The sequence below is a fragment of the Lepisosteus oculatus genome, chromosome 7 (assembly GCF_040954835.1).
Source record: "Lepisosteus oculatus isolate fLepOcu1 chromosome 7, fLepOcu1.hap2, whole genome shotgun sequence".
Classification (NCBI taxonomy): Eukaryota; Metazoa; Chordata; class Actinopteri; order Semionotiformes; family Lepisosteidae; genus Lepisosteus; species Lepisosteus oculatus.
The window spans coordinates 14,358,426-14,378,237 of NC_090702.1; the positions used below are offsets into that span (position 1 = coordinate 14,358,426).

Below are 19,812 nucleotides of genomic sequence, written 5' to 3' on the forward strand. Positions count from 1 at the left end.
TGGTCCAGCAGAGGTCTCGTTGTAAGATGAAAATGTTACAGAATTACAGAACCCTTTAGCTTTTCCAGGCACTAATATGTTCACTTTCTTAGATTTGTTGTGCCAATGCACTGAATGTTACTAACATTTAGGAGCTGTGGAATGTAGATATCAAACAGTCCATGAGTATTCTTCTTAACACCTCCTAAGATATATAGTAGACTACAGAAATCTGCATTTCAAACTCAGCAAGACACAGAAAAGTGAATATTTGCTTGTAAAATAATACAGGTTATTTTCAATTAGCAATCCTCTTGCATTAAGCTGGTTTATGATGTTATACTGTAAATCTCAACATTTTCAATGTGTTTTGAGTGAGTTTCTACTAATAATAACTATAATAATATTAAAATAATAATTTCAAGTGCTTTATAACTAATTCTCTGGTATACTGAAAAGCTCAAACCTGAAGATTTGAATTGAAGTTCATAAGAACAGTGAAGGTTAATTTGTTTTAAGTGATAACCCCAAAGTATTTTTTACTGTTTAGAACGCAGTGCATTTCTGAAAAGAAAAATAGATTAGTACGATGGATGTCAAAATAGGCTAAATTTATTGAACAAACCTTACTCATTGATTCTTACTTGCTCTTGGATTTTGTACAACATAGTAAAAGCCTAGTTTTATGTAAAGGTTCTGATTCATTCTTTTGGTCTTACGTCTACATCTGTGTATTCCCCTACCTTTAAATATCTAAAAGTCCGAGGACTGAAATGACTTTACAAAAGTCTTAAGTGTCATATTATCTCAGAAGGGTTTTTCGTTAATGCTGTCCTTTTGTGTTTGTGGGTTACTGGCTTTAATGATTGAGAACTGTAGTTCTCTAGTATGTTTCAGTTTGGTTTGAGTGGTATTTTCACTACTTCATGTACAGTACACACATTTAGGTCTGGATTTCAACGTGGTATTTACTCCTGTTACGCACATTAAAATGTACAACGTAAAACAGAAGTAAAAAATAAAGGAAATACAGTAAGTAAAAAACAAGAAAAAGAATGAATTACATCAAAAGGAAAGTACGAAAAAATAAAACTGAATCCATTCTTCCTTTAACATGTACATTGTTTAAATCATGTTTTCTAAGCAATGTAGAAATAAGAAAATGTTTTTTTAACACAGGAATTTTTTTGTTTTATTTTATTTCTAACCGGCCCTCGGGGACATGCTGACCAACACAACTGCTTTCACACTTTGTGCCTGTAAAGAATAATGCGCTGGGGAGCATTTTTATAGACTCCACAATTCCATCGAGTCTGCTATATTATGGCTTTATCATTCAGAACTCCTGTTTTGTGTTGGTTCTTCCTTCAAGATATTTCCTGATCTCTGATATGCATACCTTTGCATCGGAAGCATACGAAGGCTTTAAAGCATTCGTTCCAAAATTCTGTTTCATTCAATAAGAATACACATTTCCGTAAACCACTACTTACTCAGTACTGCACTATTTACTCTGTGTGTGCACTTTATTAATAATTAGTCCTCCTTATTAGATATGCTTTGTCTCAAAGGTAAAGTATGCTCCACATAAGATATATGCAGCGACTGAGTGTGTGTTGAAGATGTGTAAAGGAACCTCAGAGAAGGCTCATGCACAAGAAAATAATTTTTAAAGAGAGGGAAAACATACAGTACAGGTCAGAGAGTTCAGTAAAATGACTTTAATGTGTGCCTTGGAGCAGGAATCATTAACAATGGCTGGGCTACTTCCCCCTCCTTTCACAACTTGGCTGTCCAAGAGAAGGTTGGAAGGTTGTTCCAAGTCTCATATGACATGACATCCTGTACAGTTTGCCGAAGCCCTTGAGTCTTATAGGCAGAGCTCTTTCAAAGACAGGCGGGAGAGTCCCCTCAGCTGAGAACTGCAGGCTAAGATCCTCAAGATAAAGTCCTGCTTTTAATCATTTAGTTTTCTACTGTAACCTAAAAACCTCCTATTGCAGAATGTGAGTGGGTAAGATGCCCTTTATGGTTTCCTTTGATGATATGTGTGTTGCTAGAGGTTTTACAAGCAAGAAATGAGACATAATGGAAAGGAATGGCCTATCACTGGCCTTTTAGCCTCCAGGGGCAATGGTAAATCAATGTTTGAGATCTGAGACCACAGCCTTGTGGCTCCTGGTCCCCATTTCAACACAAAGCACCATCACCTTCAGGTTTGGTCCCTTATTACTGTGCAGACAAATGCTGCACAAGCTTTGATATACAAGATTTTAGTGAAGTTTGCGAACTACAGAAAGCTTTGAGGTGAGCTCTGAGTGGCTATGGATTCAGCTTTCTGTAAGAAAAGCATACTGTACCTGATGAGAAAATTCTCTTAATTGGAAAGCAGGTCAGCGCTTTCTCTATTTACAACTAGGAGAAAAGGGTACAAAGGCATGTTAGATTAATTTAAGAGTTCAAATTTAAATGGAAATGTAAATATTTCAAAGTCCTAACAATAATTAGTAGAAAGTGAGAGGGTGTTCAGAAAAAAAAAACAGTATACATGTTTGCAAGTATTCTAACATGAAATAGTAAGATAAGATTAAGTAAATCTGATTGCATCCTTTCACAAGTGAGCTCTAATTGAAGGTTATGGACTAAGATGACCATGGCATGAAAGTACTTTGAAAGTACGTAATTTTATTGACCAATATATGTATTATTTAATTTGCACAGTTAGACAAGAATGCTACTGCGTGTGTCCCATCCCTTTCTTAATTCAAAATAAGTTAAATAAAAATGGTAGAATGAGCTTGGGTTACAACACACCTCGTTATTACTGGAGAACTGAAAAGAAATTCAATTATTCTGAATGAAAAATGAGTGAAACATCAGTTCACAGGGGTACCGCAGAGGTGGCTGTGGGGGGCTTAGAGTGGGAGAGTGTATCAGGTTTCAGAGTGTTTGCTGCATCACTCCCCAGGTTTTCTCATAATGTTCAAACTGCCCGCTGCAGGAGTCATTCAGTGGTGGGTTTGTTTGGGGCTGTGTCGCCCGTGCAGGTTAGGAGTGCGGAGGTGGGTGAGAGGTTGTGGATCAAAGCCCCGGGACCTGAGCAAAAATGGTACACGTGGCTGATTTGATCTTGTGTAGAAAACATGAACTCTGGTATAAGTTTCTTTGCCTACATAAGGCTCTTGGTGCTGAGACACCATTGCTACAGTATCTACACTGTATTATGGTTTTTATGAGCAACACTTTTTCCAGCTGTGTCATGAGTGGAAACCGAATTTCCAATATATGATTGTGTTCCCTATATAGTGCACATCTATGGGCACAGTGGCACATGGTGGTGAATGTTGATTCTGCTGTCGTTTACATACCCAGATGTACCCTGGGTTTCAAGCAGATTGGGTGTGTGCGTACACAGAGCAAATGGTTTATTTAGTCAATCTCTACTTTGCAGGGATAATCCAAAGCAGGATTTTATTAGAGATTTTTATAGACTCTACGAGTACCCATGGAATGCATGATCACCTATCTGTGACAATAATCCCAGCAGATTTACAGTACAGACGGATTCCCCACATCTGAAAAATACTAGATTAAATAAAGCAGTAGATTTTCCTTCACACTAAGCAATTGAACTCCTCCACATGTGGTCATCCATCTCCCTCAACTAGAAAGAATATCAATCCAAAATGACAATTTACTTTACTTTAATATACTGTATGTGACAGATATCACATAAGTAAAACAGCAATACCATACTGAAAAGATATGGTACTGACGTAAATGGCATTCCATGCACACTTTTACTGTATATGTTGTGTTGACAGTACGAACTAAACTCATACAAAGAAATCTTCAGAAAATAACTATGTATGGACACAGAATCCCGTGTTGTTTTGGCTCTTGTGCTTAAACACATATTATCTCTAATTCTCAGGTTTAATAATCCAAATATTCAAGACCTAGCCCTTGATCCAGTGATGCACTAATATCTTCGGCTTCCTCCTTCAGAGGAAATGATCATGTTCTCTCTGCGAGTTCCATTAGTCACACTTGACATCACAATAACTGGATACAGCCTCCGTTAAAGTCAAAACTATCCATCCATACATGAAATGCTTAATTATACAACTCACCCGAAGTACAACTGTTAACACTGCTAAATCAGACTAATACTGCTCTTGGCAAAGTTACTCCCACAAATAAGAGAACACTACAAAACATACTATCGAAGTTATAGTGTTATGTAGGGAAATGTAGCATTTTTTAAATGACCAAATATTAAAGTTGCCAAAATCGAATATTACATTTAAAACAATAATATTTCTTACTGTCCAAATCTAACCTGCAGTATGTATCCATTTTCCATTCTGAGTGCTTTCATGTCTTGTCTGTTGTCATATACTGTAACACAGGTCACTCTGGGCTTGTATTTTCCCATAATTAACAAGACTGTTTACCTCAAATTATAAATTATAGCCAATGACTTCCTCAGGTCAGAGGGAAATGAACCATTATGACTGGAATACTCACGGTTTTCACAAACGTTTGGTGAAATGAAGTGCACAGTGCCAAAAATTCCCACTGCTTTCCACCAGGCTAATGTAAACAGTAATTAATCTACAGAAGAATAAAGGGTAACCGATGGTTTTATAATCATAGTATTTTCTCTAATTGCCTTTGACTAAGTAAGTCAAACATATTAGAGAAACATGCCAAGGGTAGTGGTAAACAAATTAGAAAATTATACGGAACAAAGCGTAAATATAGTACCATGCTATTTTTGGGGAAAAAAGGCAAAAAAAAAAAAGTAATGTGCGAAAGCTCTTGAAGAAAAGATTATGTTTTGCTCAGAAAAAAGCCTGACTCATTCTATCCGTAATGGATTGAATTATACAGCTATACACTAGAGATCTGTTGAAATCGGCAGATTTTGTAGTTGCTGCCTTAATATTGTGAAATGTAGTGGAGGAGTAAAACAGAATATTTTACAAATAGGAACTACAGGAAACCAAGCACATTTACTAGACATTTTGTTGCCTCCGTTTTACAGTCCCCTGTGGGAAATGCACTATAAATACTACAGTTGAACCAACATTCTGTTTTTGTTTTTTTTATGTTTTAAAATTGTCATTCATATTATCATGCTACAAAACACCATTTTCATGTAGTCATTATTATTTTAGAATTTAGGATGTTCTGAATCCCTCTTCTGGATATTACTTCCTGCTGCAACAACTGTACTACACAAAATTTCTTGATTGTGTCATTTTATTTTCAACAAAAACAAACATAACGGTGGATTTATTGACACATACTGAGTCACATACTGGGGAGAAAGTACTAAAGATACCCTTGACTGAACGCTTGATACCTTAAAGCAATTATGCTCATATTTAATTGTTTTCACGATTGTAATCCCTCCCTCTAAGGGCGCTCTGGCTCTTTCACATTTAAGTTGAACAATCCAGCTACTACTTAAAATCCAGACGCTCACTCTATTCCGTTCTCTGCATTGGAAGACCGACGCCAGGAGGCCCGCCTACCACCAAGTCACCCTGCACCTGCGGCTTGAGGGCATAGGCCTCCTATCAGCGTCCTGACCCTGCTGAGTCTGGGGCTCAGAGTGCCTGGTCCCGTTATTCCCATTTTTATTCCCACTCCCTGCACTGGATCCCGTTCCGGTTTTGTCCTGGATGGATCACCCGGCTCTGGACTCTTGTTATTCGCTCTGGATTTCCCTTTGGACTCCTTTGGACTTGTTCGCCTGGACCACGCCTCCCCGAGAACCAGCGCACCATCGTCATGCCCCCCCGTTCATCTACCAGCCCAGTTCCTTGTCTCCTCCCCACGTCTGTTTCACTCCCTTCCAGGATTATACCGTCTGCATAGGGTCCCGATCTACGCTACGTAACAAGTGTGCTATTTCAACAATAGGAACTGGGAAGAATGGACATTCTGTTTTCTTGTGAGCAAGTTTTAAAAGATTTAATAATAACATCTAAAACATCCCTTGGAATGCAGGATGACTACACAATTCTAACAATACTAACAATTTTAAAAACCTGAACAATAAGTCACAAAAGGGATATTGAGGATTTCTGAGATTACTGTTGATTAATTAATATTACACCACAAAAGCATCCACACATTATGTACAATATGATTTGTTCCTTTACTAAAATAAGTTACAGTATATTACCAGAGATTTTTAAATACATTTTATAGGGAATATTAAAAATATTAACCATAACCATTTTCATCCTTTTGTAGAAATGCCTGTTTCCTAGCAGTAAATCAAGAAAAGAGAAAAACTACTGTCTAACGAATTCAAATGCTGCCTGCTTGATTATTTTGTTTGGTTATCATTCCTTTTATCTAAGCAGTAGTTACAGAACTACTCATCTTCTCTTACTATGCTTTCTCTGATAAACTAGGATCACTCCATGCAGGCTGCATTTATTGACTGAATGGGGGACGTGCTTAGAAACACTACATTACTAAAGCTTTGCAATATGGAGTTGGAGAACTTTCCTGCTTCAAGGATTTTCAAGCTTGTGTGAGTCTTCAATGCCTTTATATCTTCTTATTCAGAACAAAAACCATATATAACCAAACAGTGGGTTTCACGCAAACTTAGAAGTAACAGATGCCCCTTAGAGACAAAACGTAGACACATTTAGTTCATCATTATCCTAATTTCATTTGCAAGGTTTACATAATTTCTGTTTTAATATAAGAAGGGACACACTCCACGTTTAAAGTGCAACACCCTTCTAAGTGATGCTTGGCACCAATATCTGCCAGAATATCCCCCTCACAGCAAATCAGGTGTGGAAGTAAGAATTGCATCACCAGTTGAATTAGGCAGAGAATTTAGACAGGCCAGATTGTGCAGGCTCAAATTTAATTTTAGCCTGGTTAACACCACTGTTCTTCTGGATAGTTACATGGAATCTAATGATCAGGGCAATATTGTCAGAATGGCACCTCTAGAACATTTCTGGAAATTCAGGCTCAAAGAGAAGAATGACACATATTGGTCCGTCACCACCGCTAAGAGCAGAAGATAATTATCATCAATGTGCACTTTTCAGTCTGAGCTTCAAAATTCTCCTTAAAGGTTTTGAACACTACAAACATTATGTGCCTTCAATTCAGCATTTGACCATGTTGTTCTTCAGTCTGCCAGATTTCAGCCTCAAAATCACAAACTGTAAACAGAAGCTACAATTGCCCTTTGTTGTGTTCTCCTTCAGACATCTGCTCGGAGTGTTTGCACACGGGACACATTAAACATACTTTGGAATTTTGCTTTGGGATATTGGAAGAGGCCAGCACAGTGGCACAAGTGGTTAGCATTGGTGTCTTGCAGTGCTGGGACCCTTGTTCAGTTCCAGACCTGACGTGGTATGTGTGTGGAATTTGTATGTTCTCCCTGTGCTCACAAGGGTTTCCATCAGGTCCTCCAGTTTCCTCACACAGTCCAAAGCCATATTAATAGGTTAACTTTCTTATGGAAAAACTGGTCCTGATGTAAGAGTGTGTATGTGTACCCTGCAATAGTCTGGCATCACGTCTAGGGTGTAAAAATGGATTTGATGGATATTGGAGAATTAAGAAAAAACTGAGTTGTATTACAATGTCACCACTTCTTATATACAGTTTAATATTTAATGGGAATGGTAAGCTTATTTAAAACTTGTAGCCAGTTTTAAAGGTAACCAGTACTGCTTTTTACTCGTTTTTATGTCTGTAGAAAACAGTAGAATGCTAATTAGGAGAATGTTGAGGAAGAAGATAAGTGTATTCTAGAGGGAATTAAAAACCTGGATGTATATCCATTTTTAAAAAAGGAAAATGACTGGGCAGTAATGAATATCTGCAGATTATGAAGGGAATTTGGATTTGTGTTAGAGGATATGTATGTAAAGCATGTCTCTTGGGCTCGGGTGCAGACAAGTGTTCAATGCCAGACAACATATTTTTGAGATAGCTGAGCCAATGCTATAAAGCCTGTGAACTACACAGTCTGTGCCAACAACTGAGAGCTGGAAGTTACATTAAACAGCCTAATAAAGGAAACTGGTCTGTTAAAATATGCTTGAAGCCTTGGATTTTCCCTGTCTCAGAGACTGAAGCCCTGACCCTTCCCTTGATTAGGTCTCTACCCATACTGAGGATAATTTCTGCTTCCTCTCTTTGTGAGTACACACCCTACAGTAAAACACTTGCACTTGAAAACAATCCACGAGAAACATCCTTTAATTACACAGGTCTTGCCATATAGAAATAACAGTTGTTGAGATCTATGACTTAGACGGCTGAGTTATTTTTTTAAATATCTACAGTACTTCAAGATATTTTGTAATTTACATTCCTAATGAATTTATTATTAAAGCTATTCGTATGAATTCATATGTTTTTTTTTTGGAGTTAGTAAAGATATTTTACTCTAAATAGATAACTCCAAATTAACACTTTACATTGTTTTGCCTCACTGTAACAGGTCTACATACATAACCAGGACAGCTCTTCATGAATCATATACTCACATAATACACTTCACTGAAGAAGTAATAATCTATTACTGTTGCATGTAAAGGAGGGACATCTCTACAAGTTGTATGTTTTTTTAATTTTTGGTGAAAGTCAAGGCAAAAAACATCTAAAAAATAATAACCTCCAAATCAGAGCGTTTGTCTTTTCCCATTGTGAAATCTGGGACTTCATTTCTGAGACTTCATTTCTTTCCCTCTCCACTTTGCCTGCTTCACAAATGCAATAATCACGCACCGAGAGACTGGAATCAGATTGTTCGGCGCATACAAATCAGCCACTGTCTCGTGAGTCTTGGCTGTCAGACTTCATGATGAAAACACAGGCAGGTCTTATTACTTCACATGGAGCTCTCGCGGACATAGTTATGGACAGTGATAGCAAATCAGAATGTAATGACGATAACTAATCTCTGCAAATTAAAGAGTCAATAGACCTGTCTGCTACCTGCTTCTGACCCTGTTGAACTAAGACAACTAGTGGCATCTTCTCCAGCTACTCTATGTACCATCTACGACACCACAACTGAGATGGATAGTGTTAATTATTCAATGGTATATTATCTTCATCTGCACACACAAGGCAAACCACTTTGAAAGTTCTCCCAGTACAAAACACAACTTAAGCTTGCATGCAAAATTCCCTATATTCAATTCTACATTTGTGAACCTTAAAAACCACATAAATATGTATTTGTTTCTTTCCATTGTGACTGGGTTTCAGAGTTAAGGGGGTAGCTTTCTGTATGGATATTTGATTGAAAATGACTTTGATGAAAACAGCAGTCTGAAAGAATAAAACAGTCCACTTGTCTGAGTATGAATAATATTACATTTTACAGAGGTATTTTTTTTAAATGGAATTTAAATACCATTTTGGTTTTCGGTGACCTTTCATTGGCCATTTCTATTAAGTTTAGAAATCAGTGAGCCATGCAGGACACCTGAACAGGCAGAAATAAAGATGTCTTTATTAAAAACAGTAGTCTTTTGTTATACGATGTACTTGGACATGCTGCAGTGAAGAAGTCTGTTGAAATAGTCATGGCAACATTGCAAGACATGTTCATATTCTGAACTAGCACAGGAAATAATCTTAGCCAAACCATAACTTTTTTTCATTAATATATTACACTGAAGAAGGAAGTTAACCATTTATCAGTCTTTTGGGAAGAATTGTGGTTAAGAGCCAGGAAACCTAAATGCTTTAATATCTAACTCCAAATGAAAAACATCCTCATAATTTAAAAACTTTGAACATCTGTTCCAGAATGAGAGTCCACTATTTGAAGTCTCACCTCACATCACATTAGCTCTTATTCTAATTTATTGCTAAAATGTTTGAATGCCTGTTGAGATATTTTGTGCCCACCTGGTACACTGTTCTTGAAACACATCTTGACCGGAACATCAGATGCAAGGCCCGTAGGTTCATAATCCGCCACCTTCTGAAAGCTTGAGAAGTCAAATTCCATAGGAGGCCATCTCTATTAAAGAAGATCTCTTCAAAGCCAATTAACACAGCCTCCATTGCAACTTGATAGTCAAGGTATTGTTGACAGCCAGGTAACTTTCACAGGTACAGCATATCTTACACTTGATGCTTTTCAGAAAAGTTCCCTTTAAAAACACACAGGGACCTGGTAAAATTCAGAGCAACCCCAAGTAACCTCTCTCCCACGCAGCTGAAACATGTGCCTCCTGAGTTTTCCTCTATTCCATCTGCAGAAAGACAAATTTGGAATAACACGCAAAAAGTACTAAAATATCCACAAAGGAATATTCTGAGCCAATAGAAACTTTTTGGAGTGTTTATTTTGTGCTGAATAGTATAATCCCTCTGAGATAAATCTTCAGATAAATGTGAAATCCATCTGGGAGTAGGCGAGGTACAGTAGTGTCTTCTGCCTCTGAAGATAATCAGATGTCCTCACGCACAATGCCGCAGCTACGTGATACACTATCTCCCCTTCCTGACTTTCTAAAAGGCAACAGAGGAACAAACTTAGCATCTTGTGGGGGTTTACTAGTCTCTGCTGGGAGCTTGTCCAGAGTCTTAAAAAAAGCCCTTTGCCTCAGTGCCAACATTCCCAGGACATTCTGTTTTTCTGTTTAACCCTGTCAACCCCACAAATACAGAAGGTTACCCACTCGAAAAAAAGATGGCCATTTAGAGCAAAAAAAATCCAGAAGGTTATCTGGGTAAGCTGACAGGCAGTCAAGTTTTAGGGAGGCTTGTGAGCTGTTAAAGAAAACACTCCTCTGTAGCCTGTTTCAGAAGTTGCAAGTCACATTAACTGCTGAAGGGTTAACAGCTAAAAAGACTTCCAAGAATTCCTAAATGAGGCATCCAATCTGTATGTTCACATTCTTGTGATCGAACAGCTGAAAATATGTAGGATTGCCATCATGCCAACAGCTAACGCCATAGAGTCTTTTGACAGAGGCCTGAGTCAGTAGCATTTTACATGAAGACACTATAATTTCGATGGCAAATGACAATATTTTCTATCGCAACTAAAATATGTCAGCAATTTTGCACTTACTACATAACTGAAGTATTAAACTGTTCTGTAATTTTAAAAAAGCAGACATACTTACAAATAACTTGTACATATTACATTGACCTATATGAAAACTATAACATGTAACTCCTGGTCAAATTTCCTATCAGAATGACTGCTCCCAGGTCCCTCGCAATAAATTATGTTTTCCCAATTCCATCTTAATTGTCCCTTTCCTGATGTCTGCCTGAGAACATTTAAGGCTGCATACCAACTAATCTGCGGGAAATAACTGCTTTTAGTTCTTAATTGGTCCTGCTAGCATTGTATCATGCTCAGCAGTTTGTAATACAAATGAGGAATGTTTGTCCTTAACTATTACTACTAAACGTCCTTGAAAACATGCACAACTAAAAGCACACAAAGTCAAAGTGCATTCTTAATGTATGCAGACTTTTAAAATGACTATCTCCAGCCCTGTGTTTCTGGTCTGAAATCACTCATGCAGGGCACATCTCAAATTATTCTAGCTACATACGTTTTCCATACTCCAATTGGGAAGCTGATATTTGTTTGTTGTTAATGATAGCACTTGAATTAGGCATTATAAGCTTGTTATTTTGTCAAACTACAAAAAATTGACACATTTTAACATACTTTAAACTTTAACATACTTGAGGTGCTTGTTTTATGAACCTCAATCAAAAAAGCCTTAGATAATCAGAGTATATTTCTGAACAAGGGGTGTTCATCACTTGCCAGTTTAATTATCAGAAATACTCTGTATTTTTCTGCACTTCTGCAGAAAACAAAACCCAAAATCAATACAAAGTAAGATCAATGTACTTAAGCACATGCATTGCTGATTAAATGCATCTTTACAAGTGGCAGATTTATTGTGGGTATTGATGTGGGGCCACCTATAAGGACTTTTAGGCATCAAACTCAGCTTTAACCTTGTGCTTGAACACTGTATCTTTGGAAAAATGCAAAAATAACCTTCGACCACTAACTGCTTGTAACTGTAAACACCCTATTAAAAAATGTTTGTACTAGCATTATGATGGGAAGTAGTTGGAGCTGGGAATTTAAAAGTTATTTTCTTTTTTCTTTTTACTTTTCAGTGTGGAATTGAACTCTACTTGTTCTTTTACAACTTTCAGACTGAAACAGCTCCCCACTTATACCATGTCTCCAGATTCTCTTTGCTCTGCTTAATTGCTTAATTTCCATGATCATGTAATAACAGTCATCAAATGATTAATATTGTTCCATTAGGTCTATTAATTATTTTGCAACTGGCTCAACAGGATTATATTTTATTTTTTGTCGTTCCTCTGAGTTGTAGCCAAAGTAAGATGGTATTTTGCCACTGCTACAATTTCAAAATCAACCTCCTCACACACCCCAGTTCCAATTATACAACAGCACATGTACTGTACACACCCAAGCTGGCTATTTCCAGATCGTGCACAATAGTTACACATAATCATAGATATACAATAAGAAAGACCTACCTGTGATTTTAAAATTGGGTTAATTTATTTTCTAAAGCACAGACAAAACTACCTGCTTTGGAGTGGTCAAAGTGCTAATTTTCTCAAACAAGTTAGTTTTTTTTTAGTAAAAATCAGATCAATTAGCAAGAAAATCTACCAAAAATTGTCAAAATATGTTATAACCTTTCCTATGTTTTCTTAAAACATCTTGCATTGCACTTTCCCACAGAAAATGGAGTTACAACACTATTATTATTATTATTATTATTATTATGTTATTATTATTAACTATGATGAGATTATATATTCATTACTTCTTCATTTTTGCTCTACTTTTGTTCACATGAGGTTATCATAAGAAAGATTAGAAGCAAAAATATAATTGCAGGTAATCAAGGTATTTTAGGGTGCAATACAGTTTTTCTGAATTATATTCTTTGCGAGTAGTGGCTGTACATTATTAACATTTGCAGAAATGCTACTGCTGCCGAGTGTCTTTTAGGGAACGTGCAAATATTTGGTATTTAAAGATGTTCCCAGGGCTCTGTGTATATAAGTTCCTCATAGAACCCTGGGAAAGTTCATGGAATTCAGTGACCTGGTGTGAAAGTTTTCCAGTGCAGAAGTCTAGTTTTTTATTTTAACAACCTCTGAAAGGAATGAATTATTTAAAAAGAATGATAAAAAAAATGAATACAATCTAATTAAATCATAAATTAAATTGTCATTAATTTAATCATATATTTAAATATGATATAATGAGCACACTCCATTCTGTGTTTCTCTATTTCAACTGCAAAACCTAGTTGAAATTTAAGTTAAAAATAATGAAAAATACATTTTTTTGTTCAACTGATACAGACATCATGTGTATATTTATGATTGGCAAAGCCTTTAGGCACCTGAAGACAATTCATTCTATTAATTTTAAAAGTTCCTTGTGAAAGAGCCGGATGGCTTCACATAAATAAATCCCTATTGCAAAAGCAGTGGTGTACATACAGCTATTGAAAAAGAAAAGCCTCCGTAAATAAAGCTTTGAATCTTAAACTAAAATCCACCAAATAATGTTACATAAGTGTACAGTATATATGGTCAAATTAGGAAGTGTTTTCATCTTGAGACACTGTATAGTAGTTTCTCACACTAGTTATACAGGGTTTTAGAATTATAGCCAAGTGTCAGTTCCCACAGTTAAATCTCACTGAGAGAGATATACTGTACAAAACAGTCTATGGTTTCACCAATATTAGGCAGAGTACAACTTGTATCATCTGGCAGCACCTAACAACTCCCAGAACCCTATAGCACTCCTCTGTCTCTTTGCTTTCCTGTAGAAACCACTGAGAGTGGATTTTGCACATTTATTTTCAGCAGGAATGGTGTTTGGAAATAGTATCTCAAAATGCAATATCTTAAAAAAATTGCATTTGAACTTCTAATAATTATAAAGATGTATATATTGAATGCAAATAAAAAAACCTAGAGTTCTGGCAACAGATTGTCAGTAGCACAGACAGATTACAGAATATAGAAGACCAAAGACCTGTTTCTTCCTCTGTACAGGACAAATTAAGAGCAGAGATATGAGGGAGAGGTGAGATGGGGCAAGTGAGTGTCAGAATAGGTGAGAATGGATAAGGATGGGTAAAAGAGGCATAATTAAAAGGAAATGTGAGAATGTGAGATTGATTGCAGTGGGAGGTACAAAAGCCAGCAATCTGTAAATGAACTGTGAAAATGAAAATTAGAATAGTTAATAGCTGAGGGCTGGTGGCTTGTGTGTACCAAGAGTAATAATTATTTTGGCTTCTGATATATTTCTAGCACATGAGTCTCTGGATACCTGTGAAAGAACACAGACTGAGAGGTCAGCGTTATTGTAATTGGGAGAGGCATAATGGTGGACTATCACTGTGGAGAGGTCTTTGAACTTCATTGCTCTGACCTGTACAGTTCTGTATATGGCTGAAACTTCAAGACACATTACTAACTCTTCTGCATGTTAGCCCCTTTCACAAGATCCATCCATCTACTGCCAAAAGGAGTTTGTGTTCATAACTTCTCTGTTTATTCAAAATGGAAATTTGATTCTGAGGCCAACAATATTATTGTTGAACACCCACAGGCATTTCGAGACCCAGAATTCCAACACATTTGGATTCTCAATCATGTCTCCCTGTAACTGCTCAACAACACTTCTATTCATATTTATTGTGAAATGCTACTGTATTTCCTCATAGGTTAAAAATAGTAATGCTTGTTGATTTATAAATAAAAGACACTAAACCGCAATCACAATTGTAAGATTTCAGGAACAAGAATGCTTTATCTTCATCATGGGCATCATATCTCTCCACACCATGGTTCCCTTTAAGCTCTCGGACATACCTTCAACAAATGTACAGTACAGGATCTGCCAGTTTACATTTTTATCAGACCAGAATATATACTCACCCTGAGTGCCTTTTCTATCAATCTTTTCTACTACCAGTACCACTGGTATAATCTTAGGACTGATCTGTGCTAATATCTTTGTTGGCTGGGTAGAAGAACATTTCTGCTTGTCCTATACATTCCTCAACTTTACAAGCATTACATTCACAACTGTCCTGCTTCAGCAATGAACTACATTTATTTCTACTTCACCATCTTTCAACTATTGCTTAAAGTCACTATTACTATCTACCATCACTCTGTTGTTTCTGTTTTTAAGGACAATGGTCTATCCTTCACACACAATTAATACAGCCTCATCTGAACTAAAAACATCAAACCCTAGAGGAACACCCACACCCAGAAGTACTGTATCTCAAACCCGGCCTCATTTCACCCTAAAACACTGTTCATGCTGTGAATTCAACACCCCAAGTCCACCCTGTAAAAGACCTCCATTTTACTTCACTTCAGCTAGAACTTTATTCCAAGCCCACCAACATTGTACTGCTGATCACCTAATGAACATGAAGCATTTTTTACTGCAATGGGAGCACCATATTATCTGTAAATACATTTCCAACAGCACACACATATATAGAATGATCAAACAGAAGGCACCACGCTTGTATTAATACACTATACATACATTATGTTATTTACATTGGGTAACTGAAAAAATATTGTCTGACACTTCCTCTCCAAACCATTGTTGTACCATCTCCTAATTATTTGCAGGGTGCTGATTTCCATACCTCCTCCAATATCACCAGTCCTTCGAATTTCTGCCTTATTAACTTCTTTTTGTCCATCTTATCTTATTTTCTCATGAATACTCTCGAAGCTCCAAGCAGAAATGTTGTGTTTACTCTTTTCTATTGCTTTTCAGTGTGAAATTAACTTCTGATTGTTACAGTACATTGATGGGTGCAGAAAAGCAGATGCTATTTGAAACCAAAGCTTTGAAACTAATTTGAAACTAGAGCAATCTAAATAGCTGAAAGGTCACAATCTCATTCGAAAGCATTAAGCAGTTATTTAACAAACCCGCTTTCCTACATCATCTGTAAAATAATCTAACTGAAGCATGTTTGCATGTTCTGTTAGAATTGAAAATGTATTTGTTACAACTACTTCAGATCTTACTAAGATTCACACGATTCACTGAGGTTTTTTTAAATTTTTTAAGTAAACTAAAAGTTTAAAAGCTTCTAAAGAAGCAGATCCTAGTACTGTAACAATGCTGCAACAAAGGCAATTTCTCTGAGTTCTGACTAATATACGTAAGATATTTTCAAATTGTCTGTGTACTAGTGAACAGAATAAATGGGCTTTTTTAAGTGCCAGACACTTTCATAATAATATCATTGATATATCAATAATATCAGATATGATATATAAATGTTTATGTTTCAAAGTACAAGCTCACCACCAGAGGTGTGTATCTGGTTTAACATGTATCTGGAAAACATTATTTATCAGCTTGCTATATGGTGTGTTTTGTCTTCTGGAGGTCTTGAAACAAACATGTTTGATTCAGTAGCAGCTTTGGTTTTGTGAGATATCAATTGATATTTGGTTGGCATTTGAATTTTATTACAGTTTCCTTTTGTTACTTTTTTTATACCTGAGGCTGTAGAGAACTTAAATATCACCACATGACAAAAATGCATCATGACAGGTTGCTCTCAGCTTCCTTCCAAAACCCCTCATCATTATGTCACTTTTTCTTTCTTCACCCTTTAAATCTGAGTAATGCTCTTCACTGTTATCCTTCATTTGGTATACTTTAAGAAGACAGAAGGGAAAAGGAAGAAAATCCTACAAGAAGTGCATTACTGCTTCTGTTACATGCTTGTATTACTGTTTATTACCTGTTAACGTTATTGTGTATATAACATGCTTCAATTATTGTGTATAATATGCTTGCACTACTATGTATAACGTACTTGCATTACACTGTAACATGACTATGTATACTGTAACATGACTATGTTACCATGTCTAAGACTATTGCACTGCTAATACATGCTTAGTAAAATATACATGCTTAAAAATACAATGAAATACAAGCACAAAATAAAAAGGACATTTTAGTTAGAAAGGGCAAAGTAAAGATGGAAAGGAATATTGCAATGGAAGACACAATAAATAGTAATTTCAGTACAACAAAAATAACCATTTCTTTCATAAGGAATAAGTAAAAGTATCTGAGAAAAAAATAGAAAATGAAAAGAGATGTGGCTGATGTACTAAATTAATATTTCTTTCAGGTGTTCACTAAGGGCGATGTCTGCAACAAGCCTCAGGCAATGGAAGGAAAATTATTAAATAGTCTTAACATAGGAGAGGCAGAGGACAAAGTGTGGGAACTAGAAGCACTCAAGATAAATAGCCCCAGAGGCAGATGATATCTTACTAATGTTATGCAAGAAAATGAGAACTGTTTTTTTCAGAAGCCACTGACACAACTCTTCAAATAGTATCACAAGACATGGGTAGTACCCACTGACTGGAAAATAGTAATATAGTGCCCATCCATGACCTATCCAACACCAATAGGGGACTACCCAAAACTGACCTGAGTAATTATAAACCAATAAGCCTGATTTCTATTTCATGTAAGGTTATGCAAACAATTACTAGAACTAAACTAGAGGATCAACTATACTTTATAGAAATAACAAACAAGGAAAGAGTCAACATGAATTCCTAAAAGGCAGGTCTTGCCTGATGAACTTGTTAGAGTTCTTTGAACAAACAATAAAGAAATGATTCACACAGAGCATACAGTGTATCATGTATTTTCTGTAGATTTAGGGAAGTCTTTTGATAAAGTTTCTATTTAAATACAGTATTCATTCTAAAATTACAGGCAATTCATAAAAATGCATGCATTAAGATGGAAAATTATTAAATAGACAACAAAAAGTAAGGGATAAATACTGATTTACACCAATATACATGATTGAGGTGATGTAACTTGTGGAGTACCACAAGAATCTTGATTCTGGTAAAGTTAGTAAATTAGATGGGTAGCTGCGTCAGCATGCGTAGGCTGCAAAGGAACAAATAATAGGTTTATTCCACGATTAAAAAAAAGAGAAAGAAAACACAACATTTACAATACATGTTCAAATTAATTGATAAAATCAATCTAGTAGACATCTTTACAATCAACAGTGATTAACAAACTAGAAGATACAAGTGGAAACCATATGTAAGTGCATTAAAATTGTCATTTTTTTCATAAGGGGTTATAAGAGTATGGAACAAGCTGACCATGAGATCTTTGGATCAATTAACCACTAACTACCAAATGGGCTATGTGTTACTGTGTATAACATGATGCTATTTTAAGGAACAAAAATCCCCTTATCAGCCATATGCTAATCTAGCTACTTTTCACCTCCATGCAAAAGAAACCAAAAACGTTAATTTTTCTAATCGATTATGGAGAATTTCTGAATTTTGATTTAAATCTCTGTTTTCTTTTCTGTAATATTTTTTTTTAATCAAACACACGAGCTATACAAAATGAAGGGGTTCTACAACACGCAAGGACTAAAACCTGCCAGCACAATGGAGCTAAATTTTAGTACTTTATTTTAGTACATTTCAAAGTTCAAATAACCCCATATTTTGCTGTTGTCTTATATTACATTCAGGCTAATTATATGGCCCTCTTCTTTACTATGAGGATTAAAATAAAGCACATAGACCTACAACAGTGCTAAGAAAGAGGAAACAACATGGGCCGAAAAAATGGTTGGCTCTGTTTCACAATATCACAATTTCATAGGAAATAGCTCTATTTGAACTCTCGGAAAACAAATAATGGAGCAATGAATAGAGGCTTTACATCCCAGTTTAACTATGACTCATTCTATAGTAGTCTTCATCTGAAAGAGCACGAGCCTTTTCTGTCACCCATAAGTGAAACACACAACCCAGTGTTCTCATGCATGGCAGACAAAGAATTCAAATGTTCTGGGATATTTCAGGGTTTTTGTTTTCTGTCACTAGGCAGGAAACCCCTAAATCTGCACTGGGGCAATTTCTGGGAAGGAACGTAACATTTATTTAATCATTTCATGTGCAAAAAGAACCCTAGAGAAATTGTAATAGTTTCAGTGATGGGTGCATAAGTAAAAAATAAAACTACTTCGTAAAAAAAGAGCTCCAGCCACAATGACAAAAAAAAAACCTGAATTAATATGGATAGCTTACATGCCAGCTTCACCAGAGTGAAAATAAAAATCTGATTTCATGAATCTGCTAACAGATACTTAGGCATTTAAGAAAAAACGTCAAAGCTTGTCTAAGAAATGGTAGGAGGGAGCTCTCCAATAACAAACCCTCTCACCACCTCTCATCACTGCTTCGGGGAAAAGAGTCTCCTTTCAGAGTAAATATGTTTCAGAGCCTCTGTCCCAAGCAGCTGATGGCAAGACAGCCTGTGAAACTTTTTTCAAAGTGCTCCTATTTCAAAGCATACATCCCCAAAGGCACCAGGAGGCTTTTGATGATTTTAATAAAATGACAGGTCCAGCCCAGTGCTCAACAAAACAGAACAAAAATGACCATTTGGATATTAAGTTTAAAAAAAATGTTTTCTTTAAATGAATGAATACATTAGAAATTCAATAGAAATGCTGTTTTGGCATCGATAACGTTCTTTAGTAGTGGGGCTTTTAAATAGTCTTATGAATTTAAAAAAATGGTTTATGTAATCATATGTTAAATGTTGCACATTTGTTACTCCTTGTCTGTCATGTTCAAATTCAAAATTGAACAAACTGGAGGTTTCATGAAAAATCTGAATGAATCTTAAGCAGA

General features: G+C 36.1%; 1 protein-coding gene across 10 annotated transcripts in view; it reads right to left on the bottom strand.

Annotated features, from left to right (window-relative positions):
• Positions 1–19,812, bottom strand: part of frmd4a (FERM domain containing 4A) — a 275,536-nt gene that overhangs the window by 134,427 nt on the left and 121,297 nt on the right. For 3 of the 10 annotated variants that reach the window (XM_015353184.2, XM_015353185.2, XM_015353195.2), the window contains exon 1: positions 9,907–10,504. The exons of 5 other annotated variants lie outside the window; for them this stretch is intronic. In XM_015353184.2, coding sequence (XP_015208670.1) covers positions 9,907–10,065 — 159 coding nt within the window. In that variant the 5' untranslated portion in view covers positions 10,066–10,504. Of the gene's footprint in view, positions 1–9,906; positions 10,505–19,812 lie in introns of those variants that run through there. 2 more of the 10 variants (XM_015353183.2, XM_015353186.2) reach the window with 1 other exon arrangement.